This window comes from Nyctereutes procyonoides, unplaced genomic scaffold (assembly GCF_905146905.1).
Source record: "Nyctereutes procyonoides isolate TBG_1078 unplaced genomic scaffold, NYPRO_anot_genome, whole genome shotgun sequence".
In the NCBI taxonomy this organism is placed as follows: Eukaryota; Metazoa; Chordata; class Mammalia; order Carnivora; family Canidae; genus Nyctereutes; species Nyctereutes procyonoides.
In genome coordinates this window covers 17,635,775-17,654,122 of record NW_026575133.1, presented here as the reverse complement: position 1 = coordinate 17,654,122, position 18,348 = coordinate 17,635,775, and the positions used below count along the sequence as shown (strand labels likewise).

The 18,348-nt window shown below is 50.1% G+C and overlaps 1 protein-coding gene across 8 annotated transcripts in view; it reads left to right on the top strand.

Annotated features, from left to right (window-relative positions):
• The window catches only part of AFAP1L2 (actin filament associated protein 1 like 2), a 100,852-nt gene that overhangs the window by 49,135 nt on the left and 33,369 nt on the right, over positions 1–18,348 (top strand). For all 8 annotated transcript variants that reach the window (XM_055300516.1, XM_055300510.1, XM_055300511.1 and 5 more), the window contains 3 exons: positions 8,237–8,365; positions 15,091–15,165; positions 16,557–16,651. In XM_055300516.1, the coding sequence (XP_055156491.1) occupies positions 8,237–8,365; positions 15,091–15,165; positions 16,557–16,651 (299 nt within the window). The remainder of the gene's footprint in view (positions 1–8,236; positions 8,366–15,090; positions 15,166–16,556; positions 16,652–18,348) is intronic.

Genomic DNA, 18,348 nt, shown 5'->3' with positions numbered 1-18,348 from the left:
GGCCCTGGGCAGGCACAGGCCTCTCTCACTTGTTCTGCTCAGTTTGATGTCTTCGGCTGTTACCGTGTGAATTTCCGAAGGGCCCCAGCGAAGCAGCTCTGGTTCCAGCTGGCTCCGTAGCTGGGGTTGGAATTCTGCTCTTGGGGAGGTTTGTTCCATTGGAGAGGTCACCAGTGAGCAAGCAGCCTGAGTTGTTTTTCCAGTAGGGCAAGCTGCAGCAAAGCATCTGTCCCATCTCTTTGGCCCGCACAGCTCATCTGGGAATGCAGAGGGCGGCCTCTTCGTGGGGAAAGTGTTTTAAGTGATGAGACTCCAAGATAGGTGAGAAAAAGCAGATCTTGCAAAAACGATGACAAGCTGACCTTGAGGGCCAGGCCCTGCCAGGAGTGGTGCCTGCGCAATGCTGGTAAAGGAAGCAAAACCCTTTCCTCCTCACCATTTCTTGAGAATAGAGATAAAGAAAAACTCCTGGAGTATTTCTTTTCTTTTTCTTTTTTAAGATTTTATTTGTTTATTCATGAGAGACACAGAGAGAGAGGCAGAGACATAGGCGCCGAGGAAGAAGCAGGCCCCCTGCGGGGAGCCCGATGTGGGACTCGATCCCAGGACCCCAGGATCATGCACTGAGCCAAAGGCAGACACTCAACCACCGAGGTACCAGATGCCCCCTGGAGTATTTCTTATACTGAAGAAAGTTATGTACGTTTCTGGCTCAGTCTTCTGGGGTCCAAGGAGGCAGGAACACTGAGCTTGCCAGAGGGCTAGCCTGTGAATATAGGTCTTTTGGGTACTGCTCACCAGTGATAAGAATTTCCACTTATTTAAGCAAGACAAAGAACTGAGCTCAACAGCATGTAAACATGGAGACATATTGGTCCTTGCCTTCCACATCCTTACTTTCCAGAAGGGAAAAGACTTTTTGGTGGAAAAAGGTATTTTCAAGTATATTTGACTATGCATCAGGCATCAACCTAGAAAGTTCTACGTGTAAACTCAGAATTGAGTTCTGTAAAGAAGGACTGTGGAAGTTTATTTTGCAAGGAATCTTATAATGTACTACCAGGCAGGGGCCAGATTTTAGAACAGCTTGTCTGTAAGTCACATTAAGGATTTGGAATCAATCCTAATAGCAAGGAAGTCATGAGTTTAAGAAGTAGAGTGACGTAGGGGCACCCGGGTGGCTCAGTTGGTTGAGCGTCCAGTTCTTGGTTATGGCTCAGGTCATGATCTTAGGGTCGTGAGATGGAGCCTAGTGTTGGCCTCCATGGTCTGCACAGAGTCTGCTTAAAATTCTCTCTCTGCCCCTCCTCACACTCAAGCACGTGCACACACACTCACATTCTCTCTCTAAAAATAAAAAAATCTTTAAAAATGTATAAAGTAAAACTTGTACGAAGCAAAAATCACACCTTTATTTATCTCTGTGGTTCATAAACTTGGCTGCACATTAGAATTTCCTGGGAAGCTTGAAACACTCCTTGGGGCCCAGGCCACACCCAGAGGAATTGCAGCAGGATCTCTGGCGGTGGACCCAGGTTTCAGGAACTTTTTTTTACCTTCCCAGGTGATTCCATTGTGCAGCCACTGCTGAGAATCACTGCTTTTCCATTTGTATCCGTGCCCCTGAGTGGGCATGAAGGGTAGTAAGTGTCCTGAAAGCAGCACGTCCTTTCGAGTTGGCAGAAAGGTGCTTTCAGGAGCATGACAGACTGGGGTCAGGATGCAGGACCCTGCTGTGTCTGTGGAGAAGCACCCGGCAGAGGGGATATATGGACATGTGGAGACATTTGGGCCTCCAACGTCCATGCAGTGGAATACCACACCTCAATCAAGAAGAGCAAACTTGTCATACAAGCAACAACATAGATAAATCTCAAATGATTTATGTTAAGGAAGAGGACTCAGACCCCAAAGGCTCAGCAGGTTGCCAGGGATGAGGAGGCGTCAAGTACTGATAGAAGCTGCAGGGTGACCGAACCTTGAATTGCCATGCACACCGAGAGGAGCCATTCCACAGGAGGCTACATCGCCCTCGACTCCATCTATATGAAGTGTCTAGAATTGGCAGATCCAGAAGGACCACATTGTCAGCGTACTCAGTGCCGCTCATTTGTACGCTTCCAAGTGATTGAAATGGTCAACTTTATGGTATGCGTCTGTTGCCACCATAAAAAGCCAAAGAGGATAAAGCCACTTATTAACATGCCAGGCACTCGGCAGGTACTTGGCAAAGGCTGGCGTGGCGTGCGGCACTTCCGGGGAGAGGAGACTTTGGCCTGATGTGTTCCTTCTTAGGTGGAATGAAGGGGTGTGTTTCTCCAAAAGCTCGCTCTTGAGGACTTGAGGATTCTCTGGGATCAGAAGGAATGGACTTGACATTTTTCTACCCTGGGTCACAACCACAACCCTGGGTGCTGCTGCTCGTCACAGAAATGTATCCTGTGTTCTGAACCGGGTCGGTCCCCAGCAGTGGGGTTCTTGCAGGGAACATGCCCAGTGGCTCCACCTTGGGAACTGCTGGGGCAGGGCTCGGGGTGCATGTCTTTGTACTGACAGCACAGGCCTGTTTAGTTTCGTGTTTGGAAGGAAAATCCTGCTCCATCACGGGTCTTCAACAAAAGCACCTGAATAAATACAAGTGTGTGCATAAAACAGCAGGGGAAGCATGAACAGCTTTTTCGGCCTGTTGGGAAGACATTTATGGTTGGGAAGCTAGGGGCCAGAAAGCAAGACTGCCTCAAGATGAGAACCCGGGGGCGGAGGTCATCTGGAGGCGGAGCTTGGCTGTGGCCGCGGGTGCTGAATCGAGTAGTTGAACGGCCGGCTGTGCGTGGGCCTTGGAAGCCCTGAACAAAAATCTTATTGATGGTTCGTCAGACCCTGAGCAGACAACTCTGAACTTTAACAGAGCCAGGATGGAAAGCCTGCACAAGGGCCTACAGTTTCCAGAATGAACAACACACTTATTTTTCCCTTCTCTGCTGGAGGACGAGAGAGACCAAAGTGAGAAGGGGGTAGGGGGGAGGGTGTTGGGGGTGTAGGGAAATGGGACGGGTGCCTTCCAGAGTCTCAATGAAATGGCCACATTCCTCCGAGCTCCGAGGGCTGAAAAATGTCAGCAGGGTTGGCACCCGCTAGGGCCCTGCTTTTGTTGACTGTTATTTCCTAGGGTCTGTAGCTGGGCCTGAAGGGAGCCGACCACAGGAGAATCCCCGGCCTCCACTGTGCTTAGCACCTCGTCAGAGCCCCAGACCTGCAAAGGCTGACCCTGACCCTCTCCGGGAAGGAGCTCATTCATGCCCAGCCCGGAATACAGACTGGGCACGCTCAGAGATGACCGTGGACAACTGGCCGTGAGAGGAAGGCCTCTTAGGAGACAGGCTGGTTGCTGCTGGTTGTGGGCTGCTCTGGAGAGAAGGCACCTGGATGGGCCTTGAAGGATGATGCAGATCTGCAGAGGGATAGAAATGCCATCCCCAGGCTTTGGGGCCCTGGTTCCTGGTCCTGTATTTCTTCAACTCGGGGGCTTACCGTTCACCTAGCACTGCTGTTTTAGAGGAAAAGGGGAGCGTTTCTCTGCTTTCTTGGTGCTTCTCCTACTCCCCCTCCTGCACCCCCCCATCCCCACCATCACCCATCTGTCTGGCCCATCAGTTCCCAGCGGCAGGGACCACAGGCCTGTGTCCGATGGCATTCTGCAGCTCTCATTCACCCAGGGCATCTGAAGTCCCTGCATCTAGTGGAATCATCACCAAGTCCCACGGCCAGGCCTGCTACTCGTCTAGAGCCGCCCGCTGCCCCTTGGCCAAGCATGGTGGAACAGGAGGCAGGGGTCGTGATCCAGAGAAACCTCTCTGACTCCTTGGGAACGGGATGACAGATAACAAATACTTTGACTTGAACATACGTGGATTTGAGCCCCAGTGCCATTAGCTACTATGGTTGGGCCTCAGAGCCCATTCCCATGCTGTCTGTGCCTTTGCAGGGTGGCGGGGAGAATTGGAGGTGGCAGGGCACAGGGTCCTGCGTGGCCCCCACCCCCGCCGCCTGCGGTTCTTGTGCCCTTGCTGAGCCTGACCCCAGACCCCACCCCCTCCCCATTACCCAGGGGTCCCCCGAATTCCAGTGGAGCCCAGGAGCCCCGAGGAGAGGCAGTGGTCTCCGCTCCTCCGGGGGTGGGGTTACACAACAGAGGACACAGCCCACTTCTCCCCCGGCCCATGAGCCTGGCGAGGCGGAGGATCAGGCTGGCACGGGTCAATAGCTCCAGCTACTACCACTCGAGTCTGAGGTCTCTAAGTGGACACCCCCACCCTTGGCCCATCCTGGGCCCAGCAATCCAGCCAGTCAGCCCTAGCGGTGGGCCTGATGCAGGCACCTCCTGAGCCTCCTCACAACCTCGCCCCCAGCAAGCCCGCCCCCACACCCTCGTCCTCCTCATCTGCCCTGCCTCCCCTCCTGGGTCCCCTTCCACTGTCCTCCCCACCGCTTGCACTTACTCCATCTCTGGCGTGTTGGGCCAGCGATGGGCATGGCCTCCCCATGGCCTCCCCTGCGGGACAAGCACAGGCTCCTTAGCAAAGCAGAGCAAGCCTCATTGCCTGCCTGATCTTCACTTTGCAGTTCTGGCCTCGGATCTCCCCCCACCCCCTCCCCTGTGCTCCGTGCGCCCCGAGGTACTGTGCTTTCAGCGCTGAGTTGTCTGAACATCTCTCTTCCTTTTCCTAAAGTGCCTCTGCCTCTTCCCCGCGAACTCCTATTCATCCTCAGGAGCCAGCGTATAAATTCCTCCTGCAGATCACCCCTGAGCTTGTGTCGTGGCGCCTTCCTGATCCTTGGACACATTCCTGAATCACTTCTCTTCTCACCCTGTGTATTCACGGCCCCCCCTCCCCAGACATGGCACTTCTGGAAAGACGGGGGACCTCATCTCGGTCAACTTCATCTCCCCAGAAACAGGCACGACACTCTTTACCCTTTGGCCCCGGTACATATTTGCAAGCTTGCTTGAAAATAAACCAAAGCTGTTTTCCAGGAATCCGGGCAGCTTTGGGGAATCACTGAGGATGTGAAACTGAAGACACACTGGAGTTTTAGTGCCTTTTTCTTTTTTGTAAGCGGAAGTAGCAGCAGTAACAGCCTGGAAGGGATCAGAAGGTCAGGAAAAGCGCAGCTTGAGATCCTAGCTGCTTCGCAAGGCCCGTTCACTTTTCCACATCCCCTGTAGCTGAGTTCAAGGCTCGGTGTCATTTCCTCAGATTTATCCTTTGTTTTCCCTGCTTTGACTTCTTTAAACTCACTGCTTTTTAGCTTGTCGAGTTCCTGCAGCCAACAGGAAAGTCCTGAATAGCTGTTCAAAAAAATACTCAAAACCAAACAAAAACAATCTTGCCTTGCCCTACTGCACCTCTTCCCAGAAGCCTTCCAGGCCTAGGAGTCTCATCCCTATGTAAATCTCATCCCTCGGGCTGGTCTCACTCTGCCTCTGTGCTTGCACAAGGCAAGAAGCACACTGTCTGGACCCATTTTACTTTCCTGGTTGGTTTAGGCCAAGGGCCCAGCTAAGTGCTGGGCACATCCTGAGGTCCCACCGTCTTGACTGGTGGGCTCTGGGAGCTAGCTTTTGCTGGCACCCTTTCAAACCCCACTCCATTAAGAATCTAATTGGTTTTAAGTAGACTCGGCAAAGGCCAGTGGCCTCTTGCAGACCCACTCTTTCAATACTGAGGAATAGGGCCAGAGACTCTGCTGTTGGCCCAGGGCCCTTTCCTAGGCAGAACTACCCAAATGTGGCTTCCTTCTGGCCTTATCTGGACTCTCACCATCTATCCATCTCTTCACTGCAGAGATGAGGGCCACCTTCCAACCCACCCTCCAAGCCGTTGGCTGCATGCAGCATCTGGGCTGCTGGCTGCATTTTACCTTCACTTGGCTTTTGGCAAACCAGATGGGAGTGGACACACAGCCCTCTGGGGAGCTTGTTTCGTTCTTCATCCTTTACCAGGATGGAGCGTGGAGCTTTCTCTGCTGCTTCTCTGGCTTTGGCAAACTAGAGTTTCCCTCGGGAGCACCCTTGCCAGGAAGAGAGTGCTCTGATTATGCGAGGCAGCGCACACCCATGTGGGCGAGTTGGCTGACCCTTGTATTTGATCTGATAGTAACGTGAGCTGGCACTGCCTTCCTCTGAAACAAGCAAATCATCACCCCCATCTCTTCTTCCAGCTCTCCCAGCAATGGCAATATTCATTCCAGGGAGTCTAGATTTATAGGAATGGGGTTCAAAGGCTATGACCGTACTGAGGTCCAAGGAGGGTTGGAAGAGAAAGAGGCTACTGGGCTCTCCCTTAGAACTAGGAGAGCATGAGGGCTTCTTTCTCAAATGAAGGGAGTAAGAAGATAATCTAGGGCTCTTGTTCCATTCTGGGGAGCTAGGCTTTTGGGGGATGTCGGAAGGATGCCCTACATGGATGGAGGCATCCAGTGGGGTGTTGCCAGTAGCTTGGTCTTAAGAGTCAGACAGCAAACGGGCTCTCTGCCCCGGGCCATGTGGGACATTTTGAGCCTTCTCTGGGCCATTAGGCCCATGTCTGCAAAGTGGGCATAATTGTGCTTATCTCTTCAACTTGTTGTGAACTGGTAGGTGCCTAGTGAAGTCATTCATTTATTCATTCATCCCATAAACATTCATTCAACACAACAGTGCAGGTGCCAAAGATGTAGTGTAGGATAGACGTCCTCTCATCGAGCTAGTAGATTTTGTCATTTATAACTTTGTGAAATGGGCAGGGCCTATGTGGTCTTCTTTACTTTCCAGATGAGGAAATGAGTTTGGAGAGTTTGTGTGACTGCTCAAAATTCCCACAGCAGGTGATACGGAACAAATCAGGACTTCTTGGCTGCCATCTTTGGGAGCAGGGCCCCAGATGTGGGCTCTGACACTGCATCCAGACCTGCGATCGATTCTCAGTGTTGGCTGCACCCTGGAATTACCTGAGAAGGCTTCAGAACTGCTGATTCGTGGGGCACCTGGGTGGCAATGTCAGTTAAGCATCCAACTCTTAGTTTCAGCTCAGGTCATGAGATCGAGTCCCACATTGGGCTCTGCATTCCACGTGGAGTCTACTTGGGATTCTCTCTCCTCTCCCTCTGCCCCATTCATATTCTTTCTTTCTCTCTCTCAAATAAATACATCTTTTAAAAAAGAAAGAAAAAAAAGAACTACTAAGTCCTGGGTTCTACTCCCAGAGATTCTGATATCATCGATCTGGGATGTGGTTCAGGTATCAGGATTTTTTAAAGCTCTCCAGGTGACCCAATGTACCAGGGTTGGAAAGCACAGGGTAGAAGCTCAAGAAGCTGGCTGCCATTACTGAGCATGTTTTGGAGAGCCAGCTGGGCAGCAGAGCTAAGATGACCCCATGAGCAAATACAGTATCCTATTCTTAATAGAGATTAGATCACAGATAATAACAACAGCAGCAGTGGTGAATGCCCTGCTCCTACACTGTTGTCCTCTGCACTAGCATCTCTGCAAGGTGGCTCCAGTGAGAAATTGAAAGGCACTTCTACAATGGTGGAGCCAATTTGGTACCTTGAGTCCCTGGGACCAGGGCACTTGGCCAGCTTGGGAGTGAAGCTGGACTCAGTTTTAGTTGAGGTGGCTTATTGTCTGAAGAAACTCAGGAAGGTTTTATTTTTCTGTTTGCCCAGCTGTGGCTTCTGATGGGTCATCCATTTTTCTGTGGGGACAGCATAATCACTGTTTTATCTCCTTGGAGTGACTGTGTTTCTGTCCTTGGGGAAAGATGAATAAGTGGGTCAACCACAGCATTTCATTTGATGGTTATAGGTTTGATCTGTGTTCAAGTTCCCCAAACCCGGAACTGTCCTGACGGACTTTTTATCAAGTAAGAAATCCTGTTTCCGGACTCATGGCCTGATGGGCTTGACTGGGCCGTCTTGGCCACTGCCACTCCAGCAAATGGTAGACCTACTGCTTAGGCCGAGGTCAGACATCTCAAATCCAAGGGTCTGTTTTCCTCTCCCCAGGACCCTAGCACTGAGAATCTCACCTTTTGGCTGGGCCTTCCAGGTGCTTCCAGGCTTACCCCAGACCCCTCCCACTTGGGACCATAAGCTCCGTGGTGAGGTGATGCAGGATCTGAAGGTGTATCTGAGCTGGGTATTTGGAGAGAAGGCAGTGGCTATAAAGGGGGGTTCTCTTTTCTGTTTCTAGCCTTGGAGCAGCTGTTGACAGAGCTGGATGACTTCCTCAAGATTCTCGACCAGGAGAACCTGAGCAGCACAGCAGTGGTGAAGAAGAGTGGCCTGGCTGAGCTCCTCCGACTTTATACCAAAAGCAGCAGTAAGTGTGGCCTGAGGGCCTTTAAGAGATCCCCATGGAAACAGAAGGGTGGTCCTGCTAGGGCCGCCATAACAAAGTCCCACCGACTGGATGACTTAAACAATAGAAATTTGATTTCTCAGAGCTCTGGAGGCCAGAAGTCTGAGATCAAAGCATTGGGCAGGGTAGGTTCCTTCTGAGGCCTCCCGGTTTGGCTTATAGATGACCGTCTTCTGTCTGGGTCTTCATAACATCTTCCCTCTGTGTATGTGTCCGTGTCCAAATCTCCTTCTTACGAGAACACCGTGTTACTTACCTCTTTAATGACCCCTTCTCCTACTGCAGTCACATTCTGAGGTTTTCAGGGCTAGGACTTAATACATGAATCTGGTGGAGCGGGGAAACACAATTCAGCCCATTGCAATAGTGTAGGAGTGATGGGACGTGGATGGGAGCCCAGAAATCTCTGAATGCTCAACACAGCAGCCCTGAGTGTGGTTTTAAACAAAGTGTTTTCAAAGCACTTATTCAAAGTGGAGAAGGGCAAATACATCATTCCAATAATAGCCAGCGCTTCATTGAGTATTTCCCACCTGCACACATAGTATTTGGTTTCATCTTCAAGTCACCCCTCTGAGGCTGGTGCTGTTGTTACAGATGAGGATGTTACAGATGAGGCCTGGAGAGTTTAAATTACTTGCCTGGTGTCTTATGGCCCAAAGGAAAACACAGTTTTAAGGTTGTGGATCACAGAACTCTGAGTGCAGAGTTGTTTTTTTTTATATTTTATTTATTTATTTATTCATGAGAGACACACAGAGAGAGAGAGGCAGAGACACAGGCAGAGGGAGAAGCAGGCTCCATGCAAGGAGCCAGATGTGGGGACTCGATCCCCGGTCCCCAGGATCACACCCTGGGCTGCAGGCGGCGTTAAACCGCTGCGCCACCGGGGCTCCTATCCTTTTTATTGAGGTAGATTTTACAATCAAGGATGTGGATCTTAAGCGTTCAATTCAGTGAGTTTGGCAGTTGTGTACTCCTGTGTACATACCACCCAAAACAAGACCTAGAACATTTTTATCATTCTCGAAGGTTCTTTTTTGCCCCTTCCCAGCAAACTCCTCCCCACCCCCACCCTTCACCCCAAGGTAACCGTTGTTCTGATTTCTCCCATCATACATTAGTGTTGCCCATCCTAGAGCTGCTTATAAGTGGAATCATTTGTGTCTACTTTATGTCTGTTGTCTTTCACTCAGGGGATTTGTCCACACTATGAGCTCCGTCCGTAGTTCTTTCTGTTGCTCAGTAGTGTTCCGTTCTGTGAGTACACCACAATCTGCTGATCCGCTCCCTTGTTGATGGACATGCGTGTTGTTCATGGGTTTGGGCTATCATGAATAATACGGCTGCTCTGAACGCCCTTGCACAAGTCTTCTTGTGCACATTTGTTTTCATTTCTAGCACATTCAGATTTCTTTTTTTTTTTTTTAAAAAAGGAAAGCTTTCTTGTGAAGTCCTGACAGTTTAGTTGAGTCTATTTTTATGTCGGATGTTTGGGAACTGGAAGTGATATTTTGGGACTGTAAGGGACCACATCTAATCCATCTGCCTCAGAGCAGCTGAAATGCATGCCGGAGGAGGGAAGTGTACCCTCTGTAGCCATCACGGTCAGGAAATTCTCCCTTTCAGCCAACCTGGATCCACCAGGCTACGTTTCAAGGGCTTTTTTCCTTTTCTTTGTTCCCTGTGGAATAAATGAGACAGTCATAAAGCAGAGGCATGTTGCCTTATGCCCAGCAGCTGCCTCTTCTGCTGGAATGAGCTGGCTCTCTTAGCCTTCCATAAGAGGTGTTTTTCTTGAGTCCCATTTGTGGGCTTTGCTACTGGCCAGGCCACCCTGTGGTTCCCAGGCTCCTCCCGGCTCCCTGGCTGGCGGCTCCCTGGCTGGCCTTGGCTGAGCACTGGTCAGCAGCACATCAAAGGTGGGAATGCTAGGTGGGAAATCCACATTACAAAGCCAGGGGAGTTCGAGATGAGTCACCCTGGGCGGAATCTATCAATACAAGCCTTTAAGGAGCACTTGTGGACCGTTTGGATGTGCTCTGACTTGCGATGTTTAATGATAGACGACACCTCCATCGGGAATTGGAAGACCCATGTGATGGGCCCCGACCCCTGGTTCTTGGTTCTGAATGCTCTCGGGGACCCCTGGGTAGGGCTCCCTCTTTGGGTTAATGTGCTGTGCAGCTTCCTGTAGGATGACCTTTGTTTCACCCCAGATCTCTGCATGTTCTGCTCTGATAGAGTCAGGCCCTCCCCCCACCGTCGGTGTCTGCAGCTTGCAGGAGGCGTCCCGATGTGGACTGCCCGCAGTGCATCCCTCAGACCACCGGAAGTACGTGCACAGCCTTACTGAGACCTGTGGCTGCCACTCCTGTTCTCAGGGCTGATGTCCATTCAGGTCCTCTTCGTGCTCTCTTAGCTAGGAGGGTGGTTAGAGCAGCAGCTAGCAGCCCATGTGCATGTACACTGTGTCCCAGCACGGTCCTAATGCAGGAAATGGTGTGCACTGTGCCCCCTAGCCCCCATCCCAAGGCACTGAGAGAGTTGTTGTACTCATTTTCTCAACAAGGGAAACGAACACTCAGAGAATTACTTCTTTAAGGCCCACGGCTGTGAGGCGCAGAGCCAGGGCTCAGGCCTGGGCAGGTGCACGTAACCGCTGTACTGCCCTCATTGTCCCATTTTCCAGATTCATCTGCACCACAGTAGTTGTGCTACACAGCACAGAATCCAAAGTCCCCCTGAAATCAAAGCATTTGTTTTCCTTCTCAGCCTCCCAGGCCTGTGTTGCTGTATATTTTTCCAGCAAATTAGCTCAGCTTGATGGGACTTGTATGTGGAGGCAGGGTGATCATTTTGAGATAGTCTGTGGTCTACACTGGCTGAACTGTTGTTTACTCCCACACATTTTGGGGAGAGTATGTGTGAGAGAAAGAGAGAAAGTGTGTGTGTTTACCCTTTTCAAATCATCCATTTGGGTTTTCTGATCTTTTATTGTATGAGTGTAACGAGAATTTTCTACTCTCTCTACCTTTCATCTGGATGGCGAAGTCAAGGTAGGGATTGAGGTTTATTGGGAGCCGGTTGTTGGTTTCTGCTTTCAGCTGAGAGGGCCGAGGGTCCCCCAGTGCCCTGCTCAGAGACTCTGGAAAAGTGTCAGGGGCTGCCCCTCTGAGGGGAAGAGCTGCTCATGTTCTGTCTATTTAATGGTAGTCCCTATTCCTTGCCCCTCCTCATCACCCAGTTCTCTGGGAAGGACCACCCCCTGCACACCAGGGTCATTCCCCAGGAGCTGCACACTCACTCAGGAGCATGCTGAGCTCTCCTTTCCAACCACACCAGTTGTCATTTCCCACGTGCTCGTGTTAGTGATCCCATTATTCTCTCTTTCCCCCACCAATGTCGGGCTCATAAAGGTAGAAACAGTGTCTTCTATTTCATCCTGTGCTGTATCCCCAGCACCTAGCAGGGTGCCCATGCCCAGTGCACTTGTGAAGAAAATGAATGAGAGAAAATTCTCCAACCCAAGGCTACTGCTGACATGGGACAGACAGCTCAGTAGTCTCCCATTATAGGGCCAAGTTCACTTGGAGCATTTCCCAGGATTGCAGATGGTTCTGAGAGCCTACCAACCTGGATGGTTGGTAACCAGCACCCATGAAAACCAAAACCGTGCTAACCATGGCCTTCGGCAGAGTGCCCAAGGTGGGAGACGCAGCCCCGGGGAGTGGCCAGTGTGAATTTTCTCTGCAGTTTATAGCTGCCATCTTGGGGAGGAAGCACCTGCCTAATATCTAAAAGTTAAAATAAGGATAACAATATCTTGCCTTTTTTTTTCTTTTCTTTTTTTACAGGAGCATGGGCTTAGTCAACAGCAAGAAAAAAATAAATGAACATAAGATGAACATTGCGCTATTTACATTCCTTTGATTCCTATTTTGATCTTTATCAGAAGCATCTGAATATTTTTATGTAGTTGCGGTTTGCCTCTGTATTCTGCTTTACATTATTTTTACATTTAGAGTTGCTGTCTGTGCACATTTCCATGTGCTAACAGTTCACGTACTTTTTCTTTTTTTTTTCTTTTTGCTATTCTGAAACATGATCCTTTAACTGTAAATATTGGATATCTTTGTAAATAGTAGACAGAGCTACCTTGTTATTTTTCATAGCTAGGTAGTGCTCACCAGTGGATGAACAGTGATGCTTAACCAGTCTCTGATTAGTGGCATTCAGGTTTTGTAATTTAAAAAAAAAGGGGGGGGGTATCCCTGGATGGCTCAGCGGTTTGGTGCCTGCCTTCAGCCCAGGGCGTGATCCTGGAGACCCAGGATTGAGTCCCACGTCGGGCTACCAGCATGGAGCCTGCTTCTCCCTCTGCCTGTGTCTCTGCCTCTCTCTCTCTCTCTGTTTCTCATGAATAAATAAATAAAATCTTTAAAAACAAAAAACAAAAACCTTAGGAGCACCTGGGTGGCTCAGTCAGTTAAGCATCTGCCTTCAGCTCAGGGTCCTGGAATGGAGCCCCATGTCAGGCTCTCTGCTCAGTGGGGAGTCTGCTTGTCCCCTTCCCCACTCCACCCCCTTTTGTGCTCACTTAGTCTCTCCTCTCTCAAATGAATAGAATATTTTTTTAAAAAAAATCATACAGCATTACAATAAACATCCTCAAATTTTGTTTATATGCTCGAGTTTAGGACAAATTTCTGGCAGTGGCAATGCTGGGTTAAAGAGTATGAACACTTGAAGAAAAAAAAATATGAACACTTAAATTTTCCTCCAAAACCACTTCCAAAATGTCTGTGTCAATTTATGTACTCTCTAGTAATCCATTTACTGTCAAAGGTGACATACTCTTATAAATGTTTATGTACCACATTTTCTTTTCACCTTTTCCCGTTACTGAGCCTTTGAGCTATTCCCCCTGTTTTAGGCTGTCATTTTTCATCCTTGTTAGTTATAGGCTTAACTTTTTCAAGTTCCTTAATATTTGAGTTTTGTACTCTAGGAAACTTAAGAGTTAGATAAAAACAGGCAATATTCATCACAATAGTTTTTCCATGCAATGCAGGAAAGGCACATGGGTTAGCTGTTTTGCTCAGAATTGCACGATGAATGGCAGGGCCTGCTGCCTGCCCCTGCAGAGCACTTGTCCTGTGTGCTGTCCTCTGGAGAAGGTACTAACCTGGCCCCTCTGGATCTCAGGCAGTGGGGGTACACCAGTTGTGGCTAACTACATTTCAATCTTATCATTCCCTCCCGTGAACTGCTACAGTATGGGGTCACATTGCTGACTGATCCCGCAGGCTGATGGCAGCAGACCCCTCTGGCTGCATCCTCCCCGCGTTCTTCTGGGTTTCCAGGGCTCTGTGTTTGCAGGCCTTTTGGCTGGAGGCCGTGCAACCTGCGGTGTGGATCTCACACTGTGACCTGCCTCCTTCACCAGAGGCTTGAGTACAGGCACCTTGGCTGGGTGACAGGGTCTCCAACTAGTGTAGCCACAGGTTTCTAGGAAATGCAAATTAAGGGGCAAAGAAAGAAATGCAGGAGGATTTCTAAGAGGAAGAGCACTAGGATGAGCTTCCTCTGCAGTCTTCTGAAGAATAGGTCTTTGGGGCATGAGAAACCAAGCAAGTGTTAGGAGACTAATATTTCTCTGCTCAGGCCCTGGAAAGGTAACCTACACAGAGATGATTTTAAAAGAGGGAAGAGCTGTGTTGTGTGGGGTACAATCTGTAGGGTAGAATAGGTGTCTGGCAGTGCTCCATATGAATACATACGAGTATATGTATTCATTCATTCATTCATTTATTTATTTATTTAGATTTATTTATTCATTTGAGAGGGAAAGAGAGAGAGTGAGAGTGCACAAGCAGGGGGAGAGGCAGATGGAGAAGCAGGCTCCTCACTGAACTGGGAGCCTGATATGGGACTCAATACAAGCACCCCGAGGTCATGACCTGAGCCAAAAACAGACGCACGCTTAATGGACAGAGCCACCCAGGCGCCCAGTGCTCTGCTTTTATTTTTATTTATTTTTATTTATTTTTATTTTTTATTTTTTTTTTTAGTGCTCTGCTTTTAATTCCCAGCACACTCACCCCGCCAAACACAGAGCTCACGATTTGGGGGCCTCAAGCCCCCACAAGGGCACCTCATCTAGAGCCATTGGGAACTAAGCTTCCAGTTCCTCAATGTGACCTCGCATACAGAGATATCACTCTGATGAGCCCGAGCAAGTAACTCAGACTAGAGTGAGAATGACTGATAGGAGATATTTTACAATTTAAATGAAATGCTAGGAAACCCAGAGAAATCTGCTTGGTAGAATATGGGGCACATCTTTGAGGTATGGGTGCCTTTCCACTTAAGACTTTTATTCCTTTTTTTTTTTTTTTTTTAAGACTTTTATTCCTGAAGCTATCCTTCTGTACCTATCTTTTTTCCCCTCCCACCCCCACCCCACTCCTAGGTTAGAAAACATAACAGTAAGCAACTTGGCATTTCTGTTTTTGGAAATCTGTCAACTCTATAATGGACTTTTTCAATCAAGTCAAAATGTTGTATGCTTTTACTGGAACCCATGCTAATGACAGTGTCTCTCGGGGGACACTTTCTCTCTACAAGCCATTTCCCATTGCGGAATCACAGGAAACCTTTGTCTTCCCATCTTCCCTCTGCAGGTTCTGATGAGGAGTACATTTATATGAACAAAGTGACCGTCAACAAGCCGCAGAATGCTGAGTCCCAAGACAAAGGTACTGTCTAGGACTCCTGATGGCCTGGCCAGCTTCCGGGATGGGGAGGCATAAGCTTTGGTCCCACCCACCCCCTTCCTCCCCAGCCAGCACCAGACAGCCCATGGGAGTTATTTCTGGTATTCACATTTTGGTTGATGGTATTTCGGGTTGATGTATTTTGGGATATTTCATCAGGCCACCTCCTTGCCTCTTAAAGGTCTCATGTCCCCTCTGTGGATAAGCAATCTGACCCTAAAGCCTCTCAGCTTTTCCCAGCATTATCCCAGGAATAGGAAGTCATGGTCAGATGTTCTAGGAAAGCAGTCACTGTACAGTGCTGACTCCACACCCAGCTTTATATCTTTTGGTAGAAGTCTGGATTTTATGTGCCTGTGAGAGGGGGCGGGAATAGAGAATGGAAATGCTGATGTCAGCACCTGCCTTAATATTCTAAAGTCTTGCTCAAAGGTGTTCTCTTGGCAGAACATTATATCTTAACATTGGAAGGACATATTGTGTCTCCCATGACGTCTTACTTACTCTTCTGCTCTGTTCTGCTCTCTTCTTTTCTCTGAAAACCTTCAGGAATGGGTCTGCCAAAAAACCCTAGGGAGGGGAGGCCCAGAGGTGTTGCAGAGCTGCGTAGTTGTAGAGGAGAGGGGATTAGAAGCCACATCTCCCAACTCCCAAGCCTGTGACTGAAATGCAGAGGCCTAGCCAGAGGTGGGGATGCAGCTCTCCAAAGCATTCAGTCGTGTTAAGGGCTTGGCTTCAGGATGCCTGCCACCAAAGCCCCGGAGTCAGATCTGTGTGAGCCTGTCTGTCCTGGGGCTGGCCGGGCCGCTGTCTGAAGTGGTCAAGCTCAGAAGAGCCTTTGGAGCCCTTTTTCTTAAGAGCACAAGCACACAGAGGGCTGGTGGCCGAGTTCTCCAGTGTGGCTTTTGCACCTCCTATTCCACTGCCAAGCCTGGGGCTCAGTAGAAATTATCCACATGCAAGGTACCACTGTGCCCAGGGCCATTTGCCTTCTGGGGAAACTGGGATGGAAAGAGCCATAATCACAGGGTCGGAGCTGGGAGCTTCTCCACATAATGACCACAGGGCAGCTCCTCTGCTCGCTAAAGCTCTGTGGCTGGGCCATTTTTGGCAGAGGGCAAATGGAAGAGAGGGTGCGGAGCCTGCCCGAAACCCCAGAGCAGTTCCTTCTGAGGAATCTGCCCATGGCTCAGGCACCACTGCACCCTATTCTTGGAGGAAAAACCACATTGGCTCCTGGGACCGCCTGCCTGGGTAATTAACACCTGCTCAAATAGATCTCATGGCACATGTGACCAGACATTCCGGGGTAACGGGACCTGCTGTGAGGCTGGGCACCCCTCATCAAAGCTTCTCCTGTTTGCTGCCCGCAGCACCTGAGGAGCAGAACCCGCTGACCAACGGGGAGCCTGGCCAGCACTCTTTGGCCCCTCAGAAGAGTCTTCCAGACCTCCCACCACCCAAGATCGTAAGTGTTCATCAGAGACCCCTGACCTCCCGACTGGGGCCCCCGTGAACTTCCAGTTGTTTACACAGGGGTCAGTCCACCAAGTGGCTGGCATTTTCTGAGCACCTACTGTGTGTAGGACGTGGGGCAGGGCGCTGGGAGAGAATGAACAAAAGGATACCTGCACGTAGGTGACATCATTTGCCCAGGGCCATAGTGCTCAGGACAGAGGCTAATGGGAATGGGAGATGCAGGGAGTTGCCTTCATCCAATGCCACCATGTGTTTGAGGCTACACCGTGTGTTTGAGGCTACACCCAGCACCATGTGAGTGGGGCCATGTATAGCTGTGGTCACCAGCTCAGGCCGCAGCAAACTTCTAGAAATGTAAATCATATCCCCTGGCACTTCCTGCTTCAAACCAGCCAAAGGCTTTCATTGAACTTAGGAAAAAACATCCGCATTCCTTAACCCAGCCCCATGGGCCACACGGTCTACACAGCCCGGCCCAGCTGCATCTCCAGCCTCACTACACCTGCTCTTCACTGGCCTGCTCTTCCTGGATTGGACCACATGGTCACTGTTGCCTCAGGGACTTGGTACTTTCTGGACCCTGGCTCTCCAGTGGCTGCCACCTCCTCATCTCTCAGACGTTCATGGACAGGCTTTCCCTGATCTGCTGCACGAGGCAGCCCACGCCAATCCCCACCCTATTACCATCTGCCCCATGGCCAGTTACCCCTCCATGGCACTCACCACTGTCGAGACGGTCTTGGTATTCTCTGCCTCCCCAACCAGATGTGAGCTTCCTAGGACAGGGAGAGAGGCTCTCGTTGACTGCTTCGTGCCCTGTGTCTGCACACCATACACATGTATTTGCTCATGGGTGGTTGGATGGACAGAATGAATTAGGAAACCTACGGACCTGGGTTCAGATCCCAGCTCTGCCAGCTACTAGCTCTTTGACCTTGAGCCAGTGATTTAAGGTCTCTGGCCCTTTGTTCCTGGTGTTTAAGAGAATCTGAATCTCTATCTCCTAAGATTGTCTTATTTGACGGGCTAAGGCTGGGCATGGCGTACTAGGAGGTTAGTATTCAGGGGGGTAGGCAGCAGTGTTTATATTTTATGGGGGAGGAAACCAAGAATCGGCAGGTTTATAGTATCTGAATGTTGGCACACATAGAAAGTGACAGAGCCAGGATTTGAACCCAAATTCTTTCCTGTCTAGAACCTGCTCAAGGAGGCTTCCTGAGAAGTATGAAGGAAGAAATGGGAAGGATTTCCACGGGCAGCAGGGTCCTGGGGCCAGTGCCAGCAGGGAGCTGTGTGACTCTGTGGTCACTGAGCTCCCACAACACCATCCAGGGGTAGATCTGTGCGCTCACGTCACTGCTGAGGGCTTCCCAACCCCAGTCTGGTCCCCTTCGTGCCTCCCTGAAGGCGGCAGGGCTCCTCAGGCAGCTCTCGCAGCTGGTAGGCAGTTCTGGAATACCTGGGAGTATCCCACCGCATGAGGCCCTCCAGCTGGGTGACAGCTGGCAGAGACTCTTCATCTCAGCCCCAGTGAGACTTGGTAGCCTGACCCTGAGTTCTGGGTGTCCCCATTATGCTGACAAAGCAGGTAACTGCTACACCTGAGCAGCTAGCCGTCCTGGTGCACACAGGCTTGGTCCTCCCCACCATCTGTCTAGGGGTGCAGACTTTTGTCACTTTTCCTAT